The sequence below is a fragment of the Ictidomys tridecemlineatus genome, chromosome 14 (genome assembly GCF_052094955.1).
Source record: "Ictidomys tridecemlineatus isolate mIctTri1 chromosome 14, mIctTri1.hap1, whole genome shotgun sequence".
NCBI lineage: Eukaryota > Metazoa > Chordata > Mammalia > Rodentia > Sciuridae > Ictidomys > Ictidomys tridecemlineatus.
The window spans coordinates 24179569-24204918 of NC_135490.1; the positions used below are offsets into that span (position 1 = coordinate 24179569).

The following is a 25350-nucleotide window of genomic DNA, read 5'->3' on the forward strand; positions in this document are numbered from 1 at the left end:
GAGCATGCACATGTGCTTGTATTCATGCAAGGTGCTAGAGTTTGAAAAAAAATAGATCTAGAAAACTGAGAGGCTGAGACCACAAGCTAGATGCTGGTGGCCATGGGTCTCTATGGAATAGAGTCCCCACCAAGCTGCTTCAGCCTCATGGAGATGGGCTTTGTGATGTGTTGGACTACAGGCAGGGAAGCCAGGATACTCTTTAGCAGCTTTTTCTGCCTCAGGATTAGTGTGTGGGGTCAGGATCTGATGGGCAGCTTTGGGAAAAGCATAACACAGGGTGGCGGTAGCTTTTGCACATTCATTGCCATTAGGATAGGCAGATGATGCTAACCAAGACAATGGCTGCTACATCTCCACCTTCACATCACCAGCCTTTGTACTATAATAAAAAAAGAAAAAAGTCTTGCTGAGCACAGTGGCACATGCCTGTAATCCTAGCCCCTTGGGAGGATGATACAGGAGGATTGTGAGTTCAAAGCCAACCTCAGCTACAGCAAGGCACCAAGCAACTCAGTGAGACCCTGTCTCTGAATAAAAAATAAAATAAAAAATGGAGATGTGGCTCAGAGGTTGGGTGCCCCTGAGTTCAATTTCCAGTACAAATAAATAAATAAATGAATAAAACAAAGTCTTTGAATATTAAAAAAAAACTACCTCTAACTTCATGACACAGTTTTAAAGTGTTTAAGTCAAAATAGGTTCCTTCATGACGAATTCTTTTTTGTGAGCTATCAGAAGTTTTAAAACTTATTTTCACTTAATAAAGTCACTTTCTCATTATTCCTGAGTAATTTACTTCTTTGCTTCTACTTTTTGATATTGTCCTAAACTTATTCATTTTCACTGATCAGAGAGATGTAAAAATAGTGGAAAATTAAGTATTTCCACTTTATTTACTAATTGAAATTTTTAAAAAAAGATTACAACTATAGCCTAAAATCAAAAAGGTTTAATATTAACTAATTTCTTCCATTGTCTTTGAATCTTTTCATAATCTTCATAAAAATCATCTGTCTGAAGACAAATAAAAAGAATGCATTTCATACAGAGCATTTGTCAAAATGAAATGTAAATGACAAGATGATACCATAGACTCTCACTTGGGTCCCATACATATATATAGTACATGTGCCATCACATGTCCCCAAATGAATATATATATATATATATATATATATATTGATATTGATATTGATATTGATATAATTGTGATCCAATTCAGAATCAGTGGCAAGAGCTACTTTGATCATGTGTCAAGGTCAACTAGAGTGACAGGAGTTGGAAGGTGTATAGACAAGACAGTGGTGATGGGAAATGAGATAGCAAGCAATGACAGATGACAGTTCTTGTACTGTCTGTATCATTTCCCTACCCTCCTATCTAGGCAACATGTTTCTCAAAAAAAGCAGTCTCTGTGGCTCTGCCTCTTTTCTGAATCTTGCATATGCAGAACAAACATAATCCATGGAGGGTGTGGAGTGAACTGAGTCCACTGGGAGACCCTGGAAGTAGATATTAGGAATAAGGTATCAAAACCTGTGACTCCAAATCCAGCAAAACTCTGGGCATGATTCTGTCCTAAATTAGCAATTTTTAAAACAAAGTGAGGGCTGGGGATGTGGCTCAAGTGGTAGCGTGCTCGCCTGGCGTGCGTGCGGCCCGGGTTCGATCCTCAGCACCACATACAAACAAAGATGTTATGTCCACCAAATACTAAAAAGTAAATATTAAAAAAAAATTCTCTCTCTCTCCCTCTCTCTTTAAAATAAAATTAAAAAAAAAAAACAAAGTGATTTCCCTAAATATCACTAGCTTTTACCTGAGTCACTTTTGTCTGAATCTTATTAAATAAGTTCCCAAGAGAACTGTAATAAGTTTAGTAAGAACTTCAAAGTTCCCAGGTCAGTGCTCACTCCAGCCATGCACTTAACATAAGGAATTAATTTGAACTGGAAAAACAAGAACAAGAGCCTGTGGGACACCAGCCTTTGCTTCAAGCGGGAGGTGTCAAAACTGGTACCTTCTGGACAGAGGCGGTTGTTCCCTCTACCACTCAGCACCATAGAATTTGAAGGAATGTTAGAGAGCATGTCATCTCCACTAAAGCCCCTCCCAAAGGCCATAGGAACAGCTGAGTATGTATGACCAAGCCTAGGACCCAGGGTCTCCTATTCCCAATCTGCACTCTCTCTCTACTAATAATAATGACTCTATTTTTCATCCTACCTACATGTGCCAAGCAGCATTCTAAGCAGTTCACAGTTGTTACCTTGTTTAATCCTACAACCACCCCCTGGGTAGCTATCTCTTGCTGCTGCCATTCTCAGGTGAAGAATCTGAGACTCCAGTATGGGTAACCTGCTCAATCCCAATACTGACAGAAGGGCTGAGCTTCCCGCTCCCTGGTCATAAAATAACAGGCAGGAGAAAGTTGATATAATTGTGAGCCAAATCTTTACTGGCTCTGATAAATTAATTACCCAACTGGCATATGAACCCCATGCCAGAAGCAAACTATGCTCAAAGCCACAGGCCAATCCTATCACCCTTCTTGCAGTTGCGAAAACTCTCTTTGTTAACAAGCCACCAACCAAAGCTGCCTGAGGTTGTCTGATTTCTTTGATTCTTCTCTTTTCATTTTCTTCTGCAACTAAAGCTTCCCTTGGAGCATATAAGCCAGTAAAAGACAGTTTTTCTTTTTCTGCTGCACAGAACCTGAAACGGGTGGCTGAGACCTGGATGGATGAATTTGCTGAGTACATTTACCAGCGGCGGCCCGAGTACAGACACCTCTCTACTGGGGACATCTCTGCCCAGAAGGAGTTGCGCAAACAGCTCAAGTGCAAGGACTTCAAGTGGTTCATGGCTGCAGTGGCCTGGGATGTGCCTAAATACTACCCTCCTGTGGAGCCCCCACCTGCCGCCTGGGGTGAGGTGAGGAAACTGTGCCCTTACCTGTGTGTGTCCATCTCTCACAGCCTCAGGTGCTGGGAGGGACAGCTAAGCCTTCGTTCTTTATCCCTGCAGCCAAGCAAGATCAATTTAAATCACCTCAGATAAATGAATGCCCACCCTGTTTTTAGAAATCACTAGAAATAAGGATTCAACCCTCAGTATTGATAGCCCAACCCAGAACTATTGACCACTGTTGGCTCCTCAGATGGGCTTTTAAAAATGTACCTGAAAAGTCAGGTATGGTGGCGTTCTCCTATCATCCCACCTACTTGAGAGGTTAAGTCAGGAGAATAAGAAATTATAAGCCAGCCTGTGCAGTTCTATAGTAGAGCACTGGCCTAGCATGTGCAAGCCCCTGGATTCAATTCCCAATACCACAAAAATAAATAAATAATCAAGCAAACCTGGAAAATATTTTTACTTGAGATTTGTGAAATTCTGAGATCTTGTAGAGAATGAAAATATATGTCATGACACAGTGCAAATAAGGGCAATCTGCTATCCATAATAAGATCCCTTGCTGTTCTCTATGCATAGCCCTGTTGCTGTTTTATATATGCAAGGCGATGGGGGCAGGGCAGGGGGGGGGAGCACTTGGCTCTTTTTCTAACCAGGGTATATTCTGCAGAATCACGAAGGAATGCATTTCCATAATACATAGACTGTGGAATGTGCCAGAGCCATATTGGTTCCTGAAATAAGCAGTAACCTTTCCACCTTTGAACACTTCTACTTGATTTCACTTCCTGATAGAAAGAGCTGAATAGCCCCAGGTCCTAAATTTAAAGTGTCTGTCTTTTGGCATAAAAAGGACTATTGTACTGGGTTCCATGCCATTCAATGTTGTTACTGTAGCCATTTCCCTATAGAAAAGAATGTGCTGTAAAGCAAAGACTAGTACCAGATAAGGTGGATTTCTCCTGACAATTTAACCTGCTTTGAGCAGAGGATATCAAGGGGTAATGCAGGCTGGGCTGGGCCAGATGCCAACACTGTCCCAATTCTCCAGTCTTTCAACAGCCAAGGGCTGTCAATCATTTTGGAGGAGATTTTTGATGTCATCCTTGGCTTTACAGTGTGTGTGAGAAGATGCCATTGCTTAGTTATTGTCACTGGCTGGAGAACTCTGAAAAAAAAAATTGTGTTTCATGGTGTGAGAGAAGAGGCCAGAGCGTTCAGGCATCTTTCCTGGTTGAGTTGTCCCAGTTCCCTGGAGAAGGTGCATTTACAATGTCACAGCAACTTGTTTTGCTGAAAGAATCCAAGAAAATGCCTTTCTCTACCTGGACCTGGAATATCCCAGGTATAAGGGAAAGAGTCAAGGCCAACACCTCAAGCCCCATCTCCCTCCCCATCACACCTTTTTAGGGGGAGTATGTGTAGGTGGTCCTGACATTTTCAGCTTATTCAGCCTCATTCTTGCCATCCTAAATATTTCGTGAAAACTTCCCAGGAATATTAGTATTGTCCGTCTACTTGTATTGATTTTAGCTCTCTGTCATGAGCTTAATTTACAGCACTGGAAATTTAAAGTACATACTAGGAAGAACTTTCTTAGCCGAACATATTAGAAAGCGTAAAGATTTGTTACCCAATAAGTGGAGAGTTTCCTCCTAAAGCTTTTTGGTTAATTATCTGTCTGTCAGCTTCCCACAGTGGTTTAAAGGCTATCCTAACAAATAACTAAGAAATATACTTGAAGACCCCCAGAGTATCATTGTGTGATTTAATGCTGGGTTAAAATCTCATCAACCTTTTTTCTACCTTATGTGGAAACATAAATTTTTGTTCCTATCTGGCTACCACTTCAAACTGCAGTTGGTCATCTTTTCTCATATTACCTGATTAATCCATAACCTGAATTCATAAGGCTACTTGTTTCCATCGAGGAGGTTCTTGGAAAAATACAGCCTGCCAGAAATAATCAAAACAAGAGCCACTGAAAGACCCAGTGGGCTACAGCAGCGTGTTTTCATCCTTATACCAATTGCCTGTCACCGAAGGTCACTTGCCCGGAGACATGGCACTTATTGTTACTGGTTTAAACAATCAGAAACTGAGATAGGACTTTTTTTTTTCACATGATGGTTAATTTCTTTCCCCCAAAGCTTCAAAACAGTAAAGAAATAAAGGTTATGTTTAGATTTAGGGAAGAATAAAATAAATGGGAGTAGAGTTCAAGGGCTGATCAGTTACATTTGCTGAGAAGAGATGTGGGTGTATACCAAGAGTAAAGACCTAGAAGACTGAAGAAAGGCAAAAAAAGAAGAGAAATCAACCAATGATAAGGCTTTGCACTGGCAAATAGTTTTGAAAAAGAATCTATTTCCCAGGTGGGACAGAATCCAGAAAGAAATGAAAGATGCACATTGAATTCCGAAGGCAGGTGAAGTATTTGTAATACAGCTTCATCTAAATGAAGAGATGAAAAAAGAGTGTTTTAGTCAGCTTTGGCGTGGCTGGAAGCAAAACCTGACAAGAACAGCTTAAAGGAGGAAAAGTTTATTTGAGACTCATGGTTTCAGAGGTCTCAGTCCACAGAGGGCCGACTCCATTGCTCTGGGCCCAAGATGAGGCACTGCGTTAAGGGTAATGATCCAGCAGATGTAAAGCTGCTCAGCTCCTGGTGGGGTCAGGAAGCCCAGGGAGAGCGGCCAGAGGGGAAAAGGCCACAGGGAGGATGCACCCTTCCAGGGCACACCCCCCTCACCCACTTCCTCCAACCACCCCCCACCTGCCTACAGTTACCACCTAATCAGTCTGTTCAAACTAGGAGGGACTGACTAGGTGACAGTTCTAATAATCTACTCATTTTTACTTCTGAATATTCCTGCATTAACAGGAGCTTTAGGGGGATACCTCATACCTAAACCATAACCCAAAGGCTATTTTCTAACTCTCTGTTGTAGAAAAACAAGCTATTTCTTAAGAGTGGATTTAAAATGACTAAAAGTTTAGAATATATTTGGGGAACAACTTAATCTCTGAAAAGTCATCTTTCAAACTGTTCACATGTGTCATTCTTCCCCCTTTTGGATTTTTTTAAGTAAAACATTTTATTTTAATTTAAAAAAAAATAACAAAAATCTAGATTAACTGAAACCTTGCCAAAGTCGTAAAGAAAAAAAAAAGTTCACATACACCTTCACCCAGCTGCTTCTTCTGTTAACATCTTATATTTAACAACCTCAACTGGTCTATTTATCAAGTTAAGTCATTAACATTGGTACAATAGTAATTGCTGAACTACAGAGTTCATTCAGAACTTGCCCGTTTTTCCACCAATGTTCCCTTTTCTGTTCCAGAATCCAATCCAGTATATGAGAAGGCTCTTTCAGTTAATTGTTAGCCTAGGCAAAGCTCCTAAGTAAATGTGATAGGTCAGCTGCTGTTTTGTAAGAAGGTGAAAAGATGAATGTCAACTCTGGTTCTTTTCTAGTAACTCTGGGAGGAAACCACAGACCTTCAGCAACCAAGCGCAAGCACCCTGTATGGCAAGCAGGGCCACCTGTTTCGCACTGGTGCTTGGGATAGTTTCCACCTGCTTCTCTGGGCCCGCCTGACTGACTCTAAGTAAACGATGAAGTGCTTAGGCGGCTTTTGGCTCCAGTCGTTGGAACTCGTTTTGCTCAGGGTATGCTGCAGACCATAAACAGCCCGTAAACGGTTGCTCATTTCCCTGACAAATTTAGCCTCAAGACTGCACTTCTCTCCCAAATCATCGCCCTGTTCTGCCCTTCCTTTCCCTTTAATATCAACACAGCCCATTTAAAATGGGAGATGAGACCACTCTTCCACTCAGAACCTTTCAAATCCTACCATCTCTCTCTACGAAAATCAAAGATCCTAAATGGTTTCATGCTGGCAGCTGGAAGCTGTGCCCTGTGCCCCCTGACCCTGACCCCACCACCATCATTTACTCACCCTCGTTTACCCTTCTCTAGCCACACTGGCTTCACTGCCATTCCTCAAACAGGTCAGGCACAATCCCACCTCAGGGCCTTTGCACTTACTTCTCCCAATACTTAGAATCCCCCAACCCTAGGAATCCCAAGTGTTATCCCATCATTCCTTCAGATCCTGGCTCCGTCTAGTCCCATTCACCTCTCTCCTACTCTGCCCACATGCAGAGCTTAGTGAGCTCTCATTCTCTCTCACCCAAGGGAGGAATCTCTGCATCACTCCCCCATTGGCCAGATAAAAATATACCTCTTTGGAAACATTGACCAGAAGGACAATTTGCATAATAAATCTCAGGTAACTAATTCTGATGGAATTAGTGAGATCTACATCCAAAATATTCACTTCTCTCAACTTAAGGGAAAGAGGAGAAATCCAAAAGCAAAAGGCCTCTGATCCAGCAATTTCCAACTCTCTCTACCAGCTTTCTACTTAAAAGGTAGGCAGAAGAGATGAAAGCTTTGACTCACATCTGAGCCAGGCAGTGGCCCACGCCTTTAATCCCAGCTACTCAGGAGGATCACAAAGTTTGAAACCAGCCTGTGCAACTTAGCAGGACCATGTCTCAAAATAAAACAAAGGGCCAGGGGTAAACCTCCTTGGTAGAGCACTTCCCTACAATGTGCAAGGCCCTGGATTCAATCCCCAGCACTGCCAAAAGGGAAAGAGAATGGGAGTCACATCTGATAGAGAGAAGCCATCCTATCCTCCAGTGCTTTAGAGTAGTGGGTGGAACTGCGGAGGCAAGAGGGCCCAAAGAGACCAAGTAGGATTTTGAGCCATAGAAGTCATACCTCCCTTGGTATCACTCAGATAGAAGCAATGTGCTTTTCTGGGATGCTATTTTAGATGAGGTAAGAACAGGTTTAAAGTGGAAAACTCTTCTTAAACTACTCACATATGAAGTGTCTCTTTTTGTGTCAAGACTCTGAATGAAAGAAACTGAATTTCCTATTATTTTTCTCCTTCTTATCCTTTCCTCTTCTTAGAATTCATGAATTTGCTAAAGTCATTTATAGTATTCCTTTATAGTCCAGAAAGAAGAGTTCTGCAGAATTCTAAACATTGTGTGTAAGGAGGCAGAATAAAAGATGTAAAACAGACAAAGGTGTCTTTTCTAAACAGTGCCATAAAATTCTTTTAAAAGGTGTCTACTTACTGTCCTCAATGTGCCAATCTCAGCACATCCATTTGTCATCTTGCAATTGTGCAAAACTTATTTTGAATCTTTATTTTCAAAATTCATCTCAATACTGAACTAGTTTGGCCGCTTGTTTAAATTCCTTTACCAAGATGAATGTCACCCTGAATGGAAGAATGTTCACAAAGACAGTCACCCAAAATAATTTCAGTTCTCCTCTGTTTGGAGCTGTTGCTCTTGACTTCTATTCACCTGCTTGCTTCCTCTTTCATCTAATGTTCTCACTGTGCACAAAGCTTTTCAAATTCCTCCACATCAGCTTACATGAAAGAAAGTTCAACACCAGGAGGTGCGTTATCCAAAAGACCATCTTACAATGTGATATGGCCTCTTTCAAATTCTGTATGAGCACTACTGATGAGCGATAAAGTTAAAAAGCCAGTACTTTCTGCACAGTGAGCAAAGCTTCCTCACATTCTCCAGGGAGAGCCAAGGCCAGGTTTCATGAGTTCCCCTGCAACCGGGTCTTGAAACTTGAAAAGCTGCAAAGTGAGATTGTTCTATTGTTCCCTTAGCAACTATGCAGGGAATCATCTCTGCCACTGAGTGCTGTAGATCATCCAACCAGATCTTTAAATTAAGCAGTCATTCAAAGATGATTTGTCATTCTGAGTGTATTAGAGTTGACTTGATCTGTCATTTATTTTCTCAGGCAGAGGCAATGCTGGTAGACTATGATAATTCATCTCTCTGGAGCTCAACAAAGAAGTTTAGAAAAATGTTAAGGACACACAAAGAATTGCATTATCCTTTCAAATTTTGCTATATGTTTTCTGAATTCTCAGCAGTTGAGACGGAGTTAAGAAGACAGACTTCAAGTGCCTTACAACAATTTTAGTCCCATATTCCCAGAGGAGCAAATTGAACATCTTAGCGCCCCCTTGGTGGGAATTTGACTCAAGTCATAATGGAATCAGAGGTGCTTCAGGGCTAACAAATGTGTTTTTCTTCTTCTATTTGGCATGTGTAAATATGCCAATCAAAACTTTTCATCTTTTCTGTTTATTTTGTTCATTCTTAAACTATGGGTATTTGTATTTGATACATACTTACACACATAAATATAACCTGGCTCATGTGACAGGAATAAATGAAATTTCAGGAATCATCATGAATTCATGTCAGTATTAAATTTTCTTTATTTTTATTTTCTTAGTTATTATTTTAATTGTACAACTTTATGTAATATCATGTGAGGAATGATAAAAGCAATCTTTCCCACAGTATTCTTGCTTATAAAATATACTGGAATTTCTCATACTAAAAAAAAAATTATTTAATTCATTAATTTAAAACAGGGCAGCCACATAATTTTACTCAATTATGCAGACCAAACAAAACATTTAGAATAACAAAAGGAAAAACAGACATGGATATCATCTTATGTAAAACTGAGAACAAGGAATCCCCAAGTACTCTAGAGTATTGGACTAGTGTGGCCTCAACAGCAGACAGCACATGAGGAACTGATAAGAAAGAAAAAGAGGAGAGCTGACACTTGTCCAAGGAGAGAACTCAGAAATCAACAACAGATATTTGCCCCTAAAAAAAAAAATAAAATAAAATAAAAACAGAAGATCCTTTACAGACCAGAAACAAAAACAATCAAACCAATGAAATTCAGACTTCCCCCACAGGCTGTAAATTAAGGACCTTTGCAAACAGACCACAGGAAACCAGTTAGGAGACATGGGAGTGTACCTAAGCCACGATGACGTGAACGCTCGAGAACACTCCTGTTTTGGAAAGACAGAGACTCATCCTGTCCCCTCCTCACACGCACACAATTTTACTTTTTAATCTTCTGAGATAATCCAAAATGAAACACTGGAGAGATCCCAGTAGAACTGAAGCTGCCACAAGAAGGAGACGGTGATTGACCTCAGAACGTACAGAAAACCAAATACATGTAAAAGTGACAATTCTGTTTTGGAAGGAGCCCTAGACCACGCAGAGTCAGAGACAGAAAGTTTTTGTAAGACAAGCTGAGCCCTTAGAGATGGGAGACAAGTCTAGATAAAAAGGGCCTATTTTTTAAAAAGTTTGCAACAGAGAAGAGAGCCCTACACAGAAACGTTCTTCTAATAGTCCAATTAATTACCTCATTTATGTATGGAAAGTATAAGCAGTTTATGACAAAAACCCCATCTAGAAATACAAGGATAAAAATGAAGCAAATACAGTTCCAACAGATAATGAAAATGTGATGCAAATGTAACCACAGAGAAAGTAAAGACTTGAGTGAAGGTGAATTTCAAAATAAACTTAAAGAAGCTTAGAAACAATCAAAGCTTGAAAGAACCCTATTAATCAGAGTTAGAACAGCTCAGAAATGAGATGACTAGAATAGAAACACGACTTCATGGAAAGAGAACTGAGAAAACTCAGGCCTGAACCAAGAAAGAATGAAAATCATTTCAGAAATGAAGACTAAATTAGAATTAAAAAAAAAGAGCCAAGAAAGACCATGGAAAATAAAGTAAGAATAATTGAGGGTCAAAGGGAAAAGTGTACAAGTAAAAAGGAAAAAATCATCAAAAGATTGGAATAACACATTCCACATAGAATTCCCAAAAAGAAAGCACCTTTAAAAAAAACAAATATTAAATCCTATAATTCAAGTAAACATAAAAATAAAGGATTTGAATCCATGTACACTTTAAGAGGAACATATCTAGGAAATTGTTTTTTTCCCTATGCTGGGAATCAAACCCAAGACTTCATGCTTGCCAGGCAAGTACTTTACCAATGAGCTATGTCAGCCCCACATCCCTGATTGTGTTTTAAATAAAGTGGGGAAAAATGAACATTTAAGTAAAAAAAATAAATAAATTACAGATGGGCATGGCAGCACACACCTATAATCCCAGCAACTAAGGAGGCTGAAGTAGGAGGATCACAAGTTCAAGGCTAGCCTCAGCATCTTAGTGGAGCCATAAGCAACTTCATGAGACACTCTCTTAAAAGAAAAAATAAAAGAGTTGGGAGTGTGGCTCAGTGGTAAAGTGCCTCTTTGACAATTTCTGGCATAATTCCTGTACCAGAAAAAGAAATTAGACTTTGAAGCTCATTTTTTACCAGAAAGCATTAGAACAGTATTGTAAAGATGCTCAAGAAAATAAAATAAAAGGGGCTGGGTTGTAGCTCAGTGTTGGAGCACTTGTCTCACACATGTGAGGCACTGGGTTTGATCCTCAACACAGCATAAAAATAAATAAAATCAACAAAGTAAAATATTTTGCCCATCTTTTAAAAAAATAAATTAGGAACCAAATATTTTTTTATTTTATTTTATTTTTTTAATTGGATGTTCAAAACATTACAAAGCTCTTGACATATCATATTTCATACATTAAATTCAAGTGGGTTATGAACTCCCATTTTTACCCCAAATACAGATTGCAGAATCACATCGGTTACACATATTTTTACATAGTGCCATATTAGTAACTGTTGTATTCTGCTGCCTTTCCTATCCTCTACTATCCCCCCTCCCCTCCCCTCCCATCTTCTCTCTCTACCCCATCTACTGTAATTCATTTCTCTCCTTTTTTTTTCCCATTCCCCTCACAACCTCTTATATGTAATTTTGTGTAACAATGAGAGTCTCCTTCCATTTCCAGGCAATTTCCCTTTTCTCTCCCTTTCTCTCCCACCTCATGTCTCTGTTTAATGTTAATCTTTTCCTCCTGCTCTTCCTCCCTGCTCTGTTCTTAGTTGCTCTCATTATATCAAAGAAGACATTTGGCATTTGTTTTTTAGGGATTGGCTAGCTTCACTTAGCATAATCTGCTCTAATGCCATCCATTTCCCTGCAAATTCCATGATTTTGTCATTTTTAGTGCAGAGTAATACTCCATTGTGTATAAATGCCACATTTTTTTATCCATTCATCTATTGAAGGGCATTTGGGTTGGTTCCACAGTCTAGCTATTGTGAAATGTGCTGCTATGAACATCAATGTGGCAGTATCCCTGTAGTACGGTCTTTTAAGGTCTTCAGGGAATAGTCCAAGAAGGGCAATAGCTGGGTCAAATGGTGGTTCCATTCCCAGCTTTCCCAGGAATCTCCATACTACTTTCCAAATTGGCCATACCAATTTGCAGTCCCACCAGCAATGTACAAGAGTACCCTTTTCCCCACATCCTCGCCAGCACTTGTTGTTTGACTTCATAATGGCTGCCAATCTTACTGGAGTGAGATGGTATCTTAGGGTGGTTTTGATTTGCATTTCTCTGACTGCTAGAGATGGTGACCATTTTTTCATGTACTTGTTGATTGATTTTATGTCCTCCTCTGAGAAGTGTCTGTTCAGGTCCTTGGCCCATTTGTTGATGGGGTTATTTGTTATCTTATTGTTTAATTTTTTGAGTTCTTTGTATACTCTGGATATTAGGGTTCTATATGAAGTGTGAGGAGTAAAAATTTGTTTCCATGATGTAGGCTCCCTATTTACCTCTCTTATTGTTTCTCTTCTTGAGAAAAAACTTTTTAGTTTAAGTAAGTCCCATTTATTGATTCTTGTTATTAATTCTTGTGCTATGGGTGTCCTATTAAGGAATTTGGAGCCCGACCCCACAATATGTAGATCGGAACCAACTTTTTCTTCTATCAGACGCAGAGTCTCTGATTTGATATCAAGCTCCTTGATCCATTTTGAGTTAACTTTTGTGCATGGTGAGAGAAGGGGATTCAGTTTCATTTTGTTGCATATGGATTTCCAGTTTTCCCAGCACCATTTGTTGAAGATGCTATCCTTCCTCTATTGCATGCTTTTAGCCCTTTTATCAAATATAAGATAGTTGTAACTTTGTGGATTAGTCTCTGTGTCCTCTATTCTGTACCATTGGTCCACCCGCCTGTTTGGTACCAGTATGCTGGTTTTGTTACTATTGCTCTATAGTATAATTTGAAATCTGGTATCGCTATGCCGCCTGATTCACACTTGCTGCTTAGAGTTGCTTTTGCCATTCTGGGTCTTTTATTTTTCCATATGAATTTTGTGATTGCTTTATCTATTTCTACAAGAAATGCCATTGGGATTTTGATTGGCATTGCATTAAACCTATAGAGAATTTTTGGTAATATCACCATTTTGATGATGTTAATTCTGCCTATCCATGAACAGGGTATATTTTTCCATCTTCTAAGATCTTCTATTTCTCTCTTTAGGGTTCTGTAGTTTTCATTGTATAAATCTTTCACCTCTTTTGTTAGGTTGATTCCCAAGTATTTTTTTTTTGAGGATATTGTGAATGGGGTGTTTTTCCTCATTTCCATTTCAGAAGTTTTGTCACTGATATACAGAATTGCCTTTGATTTATGCGTGTTGATTTTATATCCTGCCACTTTGCTGAATTCATTTATTAGTTCTAGTAGTTTCTTTGTAGACCCTTTTGGGTCTTCTAGGTATAGAATCATGTCAACTGCAAATAGTGATAATTTAAGTTCTTCTTTTCCTATTTTTATGCCTTTAATTTCTTTCGTCTGTCTAATTGCTCTGGCCAGTGTTTTGAGAACTATATTGAATAGAAGAGGTGATAGAGGGCATCCCTGTCTTGTTCCAGATTTTAGAGGGAATGCCTTCAATTTTTCTCCATTCGGAATGATGCTAGCCTGAGGCTTAGCATAGATAGCTTTTACAATGTTGAGGTAAGTTCCTGTTATCCCTAGTTTTTCTAATGTTTTGAACATAAAGGGATGCTGTACTTTGTCGAATGCTTTCTCTGCATCTATTGAGATGATCATATGGTTCTTATCTTTAAGTCTATTGATGTGGTGAATAACATTTATTGATTTCCGTATATTGAACCAGCTTTGCATACCAGGGATGAATCCTACTTGATCATGGTGCACAATTTTTTTAATGTGTTTTTGTATTCGATTCGCCAGAATTTTATTGAGGATTTTTGCATCTAGGTTCATTAGAGATATTGGTCTGTAGTTTTCTTTCTTTGAGGTGTCTTTGTCTGGTTTCGGAATCAGGGGGATGTTGGCCTCATAGAATGAATTTGGAAGAGCTCCCTCTTTTTCTATTTCCTGAAATAACTTGAAAAGTATTGGTATTAATTCTTCCTTAAAGGTTTTGTAAAACTCCGCTGTATACCCATCCGGTCCTGGGCTTTTCTTGGTTGATAGTCTTTTGATTGCTTCTTCTATTTCATCCATTGATACTGGTCTGTTCAAATTGTGTGTATCCTCCTGACTCAGTCTGGGCAAATCATATGACTTAAGAAATTTATCGATGTCTTCACTATCTTCTATTTTATTGGAATATAGGTTTTCAAAATAATTTCTAATTGTCTTCTGTATTTCTGTAGCATCTGTTGTGATATTGCCTTTTTCATCCCGTATGTTAGTAATTTGAGTTCTCTCTCTTCTTCTCTTTGTTAGCATGGCTAACGGTCTGTCGATCTTATTTATTTTTTCGAAGAACCAACTTTTAGTTTTTTCAATTTTTTCAATAGTTTCTTTTGTTTCAATTTCATTGATTTCTGCTCTGATTTTAATTATTTCTTGCCTTCTGCTACATTTGCTGTTGTTTTATTCTTCCTTTTCTAGGGCTTTGAGATGAAGTGTGAGCTCATTTATTTGTTGGTTTTTTCTTTTTTTGAGGAATGACCTCCAAGTGATGAATTTCCCTCTTAAAACTGCTTTCATTGTGTCCCATAGATTCTGATATGTTGTGTCTGTATTTTCATTTATCTCTAAGAATTTTTTGATTTCCTCCTTTATGTCTTCTGTAACCCATTGATCATTCAGTAACATATTGTTCATTTTCCATGTGATGCAGGATTTTTCCTTCCTTCTTTTATCATTGATTTCCAGTTTCATTCCATTATGATCAGATAAAATGCATGGTATTATCTCCACCCCTTTATATTTACTGAGGGTTGCCCTATGGCATAATATATGGTCTATTTTTGAGAAGGATCCATGTGCTACTGAGAAAAAAGTATATCCACTTGATGATGGTTGATATATTCTATATATGTCAGTTAAGTCTAGGTTATTGATTCTGATATTGAGTTCTATAGTTTCTTTATTCAACTTTTGTTTGGAGGATCTGTCCAATGGTGAGAGAGGTGTGTAAAAGTCATCCATAATTATTGTGTTGTGGTCTATTTGATTCTTGAACTTGAGGAGAGTTTGTTTTATGAATGTCGCAGCACCCTTATTTGGTGCATAAATATTGATAATTGTTATGTCTTGTTGGTGAATGGTTCCGTTTAACAGAATATAATGTCCTTCCTTATCCCTTTTGATTAACTTAGTCTTGAAGTCGATTTTATTCGATATGAGAATGGCCACCCCTGCTTGCTTACGAGGACCGTGTGCGTGGTATATGTTTTCCCAACCTTTCACCTTCAGCCTGTGTATGCCTTTTCCAATCAGATGTGTCTCCTGAAGGCAGCATATTGTTGGATTTGTTTTTTTAATCCATGTTACCAGCCTATGTTGCTTTATTGGAGAGTTTAAGCCATTAACGTTTAGAGTTACTATTGATATATGGTTTGTACTTCCAGCCATGTTTGATTATTTATCTTTTTTAAAAAAATTTAGTTTGTTTCTCCATGATTAGCTTTCCCCCGACCCTCTGTCTTTACTGAGGTACTTCCCACTGTTGGTTTTGGTTATTGTTTTTCATTTCTTCCTCGTATAGTGTTTTGCTCAAGATGCTTTGCAGTGCTGGTTTTCTGGCTGCAAATTCTTTTAACTTTTATTTATCATGAAAGATTTTTATTTTGTTGTCGTACCTGAAGCTTAATTTTGCTGGATACACAATTCTTGGTTGGCATCCATTGTCTTTCAGTGTTTGAAATACGTTGTTCCAACGTCTGTGATAAAAAATCCGTTGTTAACCTTATTGGTTTACCCCTAAATGTAATCTGCCTCCTTTCTCTTATAGCTTTTAATATATTCTCTTTGTTCTGTATATTGGATATCTTCATAACAATGTGTCTTGGCATTGGTCTACTGTGATTTTGTATACTTGGTGTCCTGTATGCATCGACAATTTGTATATCCGTTTCCTTTTTTATTTCTGGAAAGTTTTCTATAATTATTTCATTCAGCAGGTTGCTCATTCCCTTGGTTTGAACCTCTATACCTTCCTCTATCCTGATGACTCTTAAGTTTGGATTTTTATGTTATCCCATATCTCTTGGATGTTTTTCTTGTGATTTTTTACCAGCCTTTCTAAGTTGGCTAGACTCTTTTCAAGATGATATATTTTGTCTTCATTATCTGATGTTCTGGCTTCTACTTGCTCCACTCTGTTAGTGATACTCTCATTTGAGTTTTTAATTTGGTTTATAGTTTCCTGCATTTCTAGAATTATTGTTTGATTTTTTTTATAATCTCTATCTCCTGATAAAGATACTTATTTGCTTCTTTTATCTGTTTATGTATTTCATTTTCAATGTGTTCTTTCACTATTTGAATTTGCTGTCTCATATCCTCTTTAAGATTCCATTCCATCTGTCTAAGGTATTCCTTGAGTTCTTTATTTGGCCATTTTTCTGATGCTTCTAGGTCCTCCTGAATATTTAGGCTGTCCTGCATTGTTTGTACTCCTTTTCTTCCTTGCTTTTTCATGCTGCTCATGTTACTTCTTGTTCTGTTTGACTGCTGAATTACTGTTTACTCCTATAAATTTATTTGATGCTTGGGAGGAAAGGTATTAGAAGGGAAGAAGTTACTAAAGAGAATGAGAGTAAGCAGGTAGAATTCAAGGAAGGGGGAATAAGGAAATTGAAAAGAAATGAAAAGACAAAAGAAAAAAATAGAAAATAAAAAAAGAAAAAAGAAAAAAAAATTTTAAATAAAAAATTAAAATTAAAATTTTAAAAATAATAATAATAAAATTTTTAAAAAATTTTAGAAATAAAAAAATGAAAATGAAAAAAAAAACAAAAAAATTTAATAAATGCAGTCTTAGAGTTTGATTAACTTCTCTTCCAGTAGGTGGAGCTGTGCCCACCAGGCCAAGCTTCTCCTCTCAATACGCAGGAACCAATCACTGTGCAGCAGCTCCTCCTCCCAGACTGGGCAGGTCTCCAGTCCTGATTGCCTAGGGCCTTCTTTTGTGTCTAGTCACTTCCCCACTTTTCCTCAAGCCAGGCCCCGCTCACAGGTGACACTCACCACAATACTGGCTACACGCCAGGTCTGCTGCTCCAGGAGCCCTGTTTTCTTGAACAACTGGGCACAATCTCCCCGTTTGCCATTCCTTCAGACCCTAAGTTTGTGGAGCTTGGGGCTGAGAACCCTCAGGGAAATTTTGCTTGCCCTCCAGTAGCCACGCCCCCGGTAGCTGGTGCAAGAGACCTCAGGTGTCAGCACTGGTGGGAGCGGTAGCTGGGGGTTCCTCGCCGCGGGTCCCACGCCACTCCTGATTCCCTCGGTCTGACTATCACGCTCACGGGAGAGCTGGGAGGGGTCCTTAAGGTTTCCCCGCTGTGTGGAGAGGAAGGGCTAGGGGTTACACACCTGTCACCGCCGGTTTCAATGAAGTTATCTCCTCCATGGCATTCTGATGACGTCAGTTCTCTGCCATGGTGGTATCCCAAGCAAATGGAGACAGTTCGTTCCCTTTGCCGGGTGACCAGTGCAACGGGTGGGTCCTGACTGGTTCTCCCAAGCCCTATCTCAATCCTGTGGCCACTGCCTATGAAGGCTCGGTTAGTATTAACCTCCGCAGGTTCAGAAGGGCCGACCAGTTGTTTCAGCGGGATCGTTTATTGCTGAGTCACAGCGGTTTGTCTGCGAGATGCAGGTGAAAGGGAGCTTGAATTCAGCCGATCCGGGCTCAGTGTGTGTTCTGAGAGGTCCAGACTGTTTGCCCCAGATGCAAGTCAGCTCAGCATTGCCTAGTGATCCTGAGCAAACAGCATTTAGACAGTTTACGACTCCCTATGCCCGCGCAGCTGAAGAGGTCAGAGATTTGATCTCTCTGTGCCCACCGCCATGTTGGATCTCTGGAACCAAATATTTTATACCCAGTCAAACTATCCTTTAAGCAGGAAGGCCATCAAAATATAGTTATAAACATTCAAGTACTTAGGTTTTGTTTTACCAAAAGCTTTTGTGAGGAATATACTAGAGAATGAACATCAGAAAACCATGATCTGTTTGCAGAAGCTTGGCAGAGGTTTATACAGAAGCTGGCTGTCAGGACAGAAGTATATACAAATTACATATGGTCTGACAATGTAGAAATAATACAAGTAACCAATGGGATAGGCAAGTAGAAATAGATTTGCTGATTATCCATGAGCATTGATCAGAAATAAAAGAATATCATGTCTAGCCACTGGGGAAGAGGGAAGAAAAGGGGGAGGGAGTATAGTTAATTTGGCTATTGCTTAGAGAAGGGTACAGTTAGGCTTTACCTAAAATAATGACTCTTTAGATATTATATAGAATACTAGTGTGAAAGTTGCCAGTCGAACAAAACACAATCCATACTAAATACCAAAGATTGGAAACAGAAAACAGACCATATGATGAAAGACTTTCTAGGTAATAGTAGATATATTATAAATCAATGTCAGAACTGAAATAGAACATGTAAGTGAATCTATTGAAAGAAAAAAATTTGGACTATCTAATACTACAAAGCAAATCTAACTCTCTGCTATCAATGCGAGACATAACAAAATCAAAATCATACAAAAAGATTAAAAATGAAAGAATAAAAATATCAGGCAAATTCAAATAAGACAGCAGAGTTTGAGATCTTCAGATCGAAGAAAGAAGGACTCTAAATGGGTGGGTGGACTAAAACAAAATATGTTAAATTTTAAAGAGGTCAAACAAGACATTAAAATACCAAAAGCCACAATCCACTGAAAAAAACATATTCCTAACAGCAGAAACTATTGGAAAGGCAAAGAGAAAGGGAAACACCAGAAAAGGACACCTTAGCACACCTCTCTCAGTCCAAGACTGAAGAGGTGGAACAAAACTAATAAGGATCCATAGACCCTGAACCGTTAATCAATGAGGTGGGTCTGATTTGCATTTCTAATACTTAAATACTTTTTGAATTTGCCTTCTTTCAAGTGCCCATATTTAAAAGCATGTTACTTATTGTTACAAACAAGAATTTGAGCATATATAAAAAGAGATCCAAATCTACAATTAAAGAAATAAATACCCTATAATCTTGAATCTGAACTGGAAATTTCAGTATCAACTTATGATGATTTTTTTCAAGAAAAATACCACTTTTGTAGCTTTGTCCACTGAAAATCTCTTTTAAAATATTTTTTTCAATCTAATTTCAGTGAACACACGTAATTTCCTGTTGTGATCTCTAAATGAAATTCCTTACTAAACAAAACTAATTTTATTGAAGAAATGTTTAATTCCGGAGGTGGGACAGAAAACGTAGAAGGTGGGTGGGGATATTTTGTTACTGTAAAAGGCAGAGAGGGAAGGAAGCCATCAAAAGGTCAAATGGATTATGTCAAAGGACAGAAAAGTCAGCCAGAAGTGGATGTCCTTGTTATAGAAGAGACAGTATGAACATCAAAAGAAGTGACTTAGTTACTTAACAAGTATTGACTGTATAAAAAGCTGTAAGGAATAATGAAACTTTTTTCAAAGAGGATAGGAGAGATAAGCAGTCCAAATAAAACTCATTGGTCACCACTGGCAGTTGCTAGGACACTGAATCACAACTCTGAAAAGAAATATTTACAGGGAAAACAAGCATTTGTCTTGCTTTTTTGGTAATAAATTCAAAAGAAAGAGAAATTAACATTTTGCCATTCATCTAATGCAATAACTGAATCAAGTAATGATCATCATTGAATAGTAAGGCTGTTAGACAAAATGTTAATGACAAAATTCATAATAAAATTATCAAGCAAAAAATCACCTACACCCACTGATTAATTTTTGCATTGCTGAAATATACATACATTCTGACATACAAAACAATGTGAGGGACTTTACACAGCCAGAAAATCAAAAATCATTTATCCGAAACAGTCTTTAAAAAAAAAAAAAAACTGACACTGAATTAAACCAAGCCTTTAGCTCTAATTTTAGTGTTCAGGAAATTCAGGAGTAGAACAATACTCAAATAACACCTCAAGCTAAATCTAGATGGTAGCAACCCAATTTCTTCCATCAGTCCATGGCAGAGAGAAAAACAGGGAGGAGGAACTCTTCTAGCTTACAGGACACTCACAAGGCTCAAATACAATGAAATGAAACTGTCTGAATCACGAATAGAATAAACTAACCAAAACAGACATGTGGAGACAAGCAAGGCAATGTGAATGTGGACCAGATACTAAAGGATATTAAGCAATTGCTAATTTGTGGATGTTTTCTCCCTATTTTTCTTTCACTATCACTCTCTCTCTCTCTCTCTCTCTCACTCATTTGGAGAAGTTTATTGAAGCTTTAAGATGAAAGGACATGTGATGTTTATGTTTAAAATGCTCCAGCAAAACAGGAGGAGATTGGGAAATGAGCAGATGAAAACGAATGGAAAAATGCTGATGGTTTTACAAAGTTCAGTGATTGCCTCATAGAAATTTTCATAATGAAAATATTCCAAATGCATTGCCTTTGAAGGTATATGTGAACACAATATCTATAGGAAAAGAGTAAGCATAAGTATGTTTTGGGTGATGTTGTAGGTGGCTAAACATCAGCATTTTTATTTTACTTGTACCCCAAGACTAAAATCATTTTTCTGTATAGAAATACATCATTATATATTATTGTGTTTGAGACAATACGTTAATAGTATAACATTTTACTCAAAGTTTTTATTAAGGATACTTAAGAGCCCTATCTTAGAACTCAGAGCCCGTATGGAATACATGAGACAAGTTGTTGAATAATGTATAAGCAGATGGCCCGTTATAATCTGCCAAAATATCACACGTGTGTGTGCATATCTATCTCTCTTGCTCTCTCTCTCTCTCTCTCTCGCTCTCTCTCTCTTTCTCAAGATTGAAACACTGATTATTAATCTATAGAACTTTTTACCCGTAATTAAAATAACTTTTGAAATCATACTACAATTAGTAAAATTTATGGAATAATTCATGTTTTCAAAATGCTTACTGGAAACAGTTTAACAAACATTCATGAAATGTATGGCATTGTTATTCATTATTTCTACATAGCAATAAAGGCCACACAGAGAAAAGAGACAGTAGAAAAGAATCACTATCAAACCATATTCAGGGAAGATTCTAACTACCACAACCAAAATTACTATGTAGCAATCTACAATAGTCTGAGTTAATCATTTAGAAGGTCAAAGTAATCAGTCGATTTTACACTATAAAGAAATAATCCTAATAGCCAAAAATATTTAAAACCCTAAGACTCAGAGGCCACATAACCGCAAAAGATAAGCAGGTGCCCAAGTCAAGGCTTCTCAAATTATCATGAGCTTATCTCTGCAGGGGAACTCATCCATGTGCCCAGGCATCCACAGAGCTACAGGAAAGCACCTATCTCCCCAAAACATCAGCTTTACTTAGAACTTTGTAGACACATAACATCATATGTTACAGAATATAATGTACACAGTATAATATTTTTAAATAAAATGAACACTTCAAAAAAAATATTGTACTTCATTTTGAGTTTGCTGACTCCCCAGACAAGGGTTCACCTTCTCTGTTGTCAGCCTGGTCCACATGGGAAGGGTTGGGAGACGTCAATCAGCCTATGGAAAAGGCTGGTTGTGTTAAACACTCTCCTCCTTGAAGATCCAGAAACTCGTTCTTTCCTAGTCCTCACAATGATCAGACCCCAAGACTGACTCCCGCCAGCTGAACTGCACAGAATGCCGAAATCAACACCAAAATGTCCGTTATTCATAGACAATGAAAACCACAGCTTCCACAAAACTCAGAAATCCAGGAGTGAACAATCAGTGCTTTTCATCTCTGACAACTACATAGGCTTCGAATGTTCACTGGAAACTTCTGTGCTGATATTGCTTGAAAATATTCTCTCCATGTGAGTAGACCATGTAGGAGTCAAAAAGTTATCTGATGAACACAGAATCAATAAAGATGAAGAGAATGCTTAAGGGTATCTGGATGCCAATGGGTTTGGAAATCTGTTGCCTCTAGCCTCAAATTTTCTTCTCCTCCCTAAAGATAACACTGCCATTGAGGCTGGGACCGTTTGCAGTAGCTGGTTTACCGTGGGCAACAAGCATGTCAATGGCACTACCAGCTTTTCCTTCAGGGTCTTTCCATTACTGAACATGATTCTTTTCTAAGCTAAGCTCTTAGGTAAATCTTGGTGAAGTTTTTCTGATCATCCTATCTCCTTCAGGTGACCTTACACAACTACTAACTCACCTATCCAGGGTTCATTTTTATTCTTTTATTTTTTTCACTCAGGAAATATTAATGGGCCAGGCACTAATCACAAAGGTTGAATGGTGAGCACCTCGGACATTGTTCTTGCTCTCATGTAGCTTAAGGACTAGTGAGATCTAATGAGGGTGAGCTGTTTTCATCATTTTGATGGACAGACACCTCACTCACAGGATACCGATTAAACCCGAGAGTTCTTGAAATCCTCTTTAATGTGCATAATGACTTCTGATCAGACCGTGTCTCCACAATCACAGCATGGCAGGCGTGACAGAATTGGAACATGCTGTTCTTCAATAGTCCCTGCCTGTGCACTCTGAACAAAGAGCAAATCCATAATTCATGCCTTTCTATTAATAGGCTACCTGATATAAGTGCATAAAAATTAGCATATAAAATGCCATTTTATAACTCCCAAATTAACATTTGAGATAATTGGCAAAGTGCTAAATATCCATTAACTTTCCTCATTCTTTGTTTCTACAAACATGAATTGATCACACTTTGCAACACATAAAGTGCGTTGTACAATGTTGGGTAAGTGCAAGGGTAAATAAGAAATGACCAACTTTCTCAGTTCCTTGCAGGTCAGTATACATGCTCAGTTCTACTGATTTTCCAGGCACTTGTTTCTTCAAAATCTAGCTCCAATGCTTACTGGATATGTTAGAATCAGACAAGTTATTTTAATCTTTCTCAGTTTTTCTCAGCAGTAAAACGAGAATGAAAGTCCTTATATTGTAGAGGTTGTTGGGGGTTAACTGTACTATCATGTAAAGTTCTTATCTCAACATCTGGCACATGACAAATAATCATCAGAAGTCACCTGTTAGTACTGGTAGTCGTAGTGGCACTGGTAACAATGATATAGTAGTAGTAGTAATTTGCACTTTCAAATAAATGGCTAACATAACTGGAATGTGATTTTTGTAAGTCTCTAGCCATCTCTCAAAGTCAAAAGAATGCAGAATTTACCCCAAGATTCACATATGTGATAGTCCTTGATAATGAAAATTTAAAAGACTCAATGCCTAAAAGAAATTCCTTCCATGCCAAAGTAAAAGGCATGGAAGTAAAAATATTCTCTTTTGAAGGAGAAAAACAAGACAAAACTGTTTTTTTCCCTTCCTTAAAAGGTCCAATTTTCCAGAGCATGTTCTGAATAAAAGTTGTAAGCTAAGTAAAGAAACTGAATGTGCAAGTAAAAATTGTTTCCAATAGTGTATGATTTAGTGGTGACCTTCTGAGTGAGCAGATAAAGGGAGGTGTTCCAGTTCTTATCTAGTCTACACCTCAGTCAAACTGAACAGGGTGAAATCAAGGTGGCACATGCTTATAACCCACATGCTATGTGGGACCCTGAGGCAGGAAAATCACAACTTCAAGGCAAGCCTCAGCAACTAAGCGAGACCATGTCTCAAAAACATAAAATAAAAAGGACTGGGAATGTATGAATGATAGAGCGTCCCTGAGTTCAATCCCCAGTACCTTAAAAAAAAAAAAATGATAGTCCTCCATTAATACAATAGTCCTCTACTTTTCCTCCTCATCCTCCCTACCACCTTCACCCCCACAAATGAATTATAAAATTGCTCAATGAAGTTAAAAGCAGACTGGATTTGCGTCTTCCAGCTTATTCATACATTTCTCTGGCTTTAGGGACCCTTTGAACTCACAATGCTGGTGATACAACTGGAAAGTTTGGCTGTGACTTCTTGAGCCGTCCATTGAGAAAACAATCTTGATTAGTTCCTATAGGAGATAGTATGGACTGAAAGGGACCAAACTTCAAATAAACCAGGATTAAAGAGGCAAAATGAAAATGAAAATGCTCACCACCTTCGGCAGCAACTGGATCAGATTTTCACCTCCTCTAGCAATCCCAGTCCCTCCGGGAAATTTCCAGACAGTTCCCTCTCCTATGACAAGCACGTACCATCACAGAGAAATAGATATTTTACACCTTTGTAACTTTTCTCCTTATGTGTAAAATGGCGGTGAAACACCTCATGGGCGTGAGCTATATATAATCAGTTCTAAATACACAGAAATTTTTTTTTTATTCAAAGGCCATATGGAGCACAATTCTCTTCTAATGTTCACCCGACAGCAAAGGAATTCATTCCTGCTTTATATGAGCCGCCACTCTGCTCCAGTCCCCACAGCTTGGCACCTTCCCTTTTTGGGGTTTATAGAATACAAAAGCCACTCTACCAATCAAAGCACTGCATGATATTTTTGTACTGTGGTAGAATCCATATAACATGAAAGTTGCCATTTTAGCCAGTGGCATACCAACTCAGTGGCAGTAAGTACATCCACATTGCTGTGCATGCTATCTCCAGAACTTTTCATCATTTCAAACTGAAACTGTATCCATCTTTATTAGTCAACTCCCGGCTGCCATAGATTGAGTGACTTGAGCAACAGAAATTTATTTTCTCATAGTTCTGGAGGATAGAAGTCTGAGATCAGGGTGCCAACATGATTGGGTTCTGAGGAGAACTCTATTCCTGGCTTGGGGACTGCCTCCTTCTGTCTGCTGCTCACATGGCTCTGAGTATATTGGGATGGTTGGGGGACATCTCCTTGCCTTTCTCTTCTTATAAGACCACCAGTCTTACTGGATTGGGGCCAAACACTTAGGACTTTGTTTTGCCTTCATTACCTCCTAAAAGTCCCATCTTCAAATACAATTGGAGAGAGGATTAATCCTTCATCATACAAATTGAGGGAAGAGAGGACAAAATTCAGTTCATTGCACCATTAAACAATAACTTCTCATCTCCCCTCCTCCATCCCCTGGTAAACCTTTGTTTCTACCAATTCAACTTTGCCAAGCATCTCATATCTGTCGAATCA

General features: G+C 38.5%; 1 protein-coding gene and 1 long non-coding RNA gene across 4 annotated transcripts in view; one reads left to right on the top strand and one right to left on the bottom strand.

Annotated features, from left to right (window-relative positions):
• Galntl6 (polypeptide N-acetylgalactosaminyltransferase like 6) overlaps window positions 1-25350 on the top strand; it is a 1056167-nt gene that overhangs the window by 983032 nt on the left and 47785 nt on the right. The window contains exon 10 of the mRNA XM_005325506.3: window positions 2716-2937. Within this exon, the coding sequence (XP_005325563.1) occupies window positions 2716-2937 (222 nt within the window). The remainder of the gene's footprint in view (window positions 1-2715; window positions 2938-25350) is intronic.
• The window catches only part of LOC144370311 (uncharacterized), a 207347-nt gene that overhangs the window by 96842 nt on the left and 85155 nt on the right, over window positions 1-25350 (bottom strand). The window lies entirely within an intron of this gene.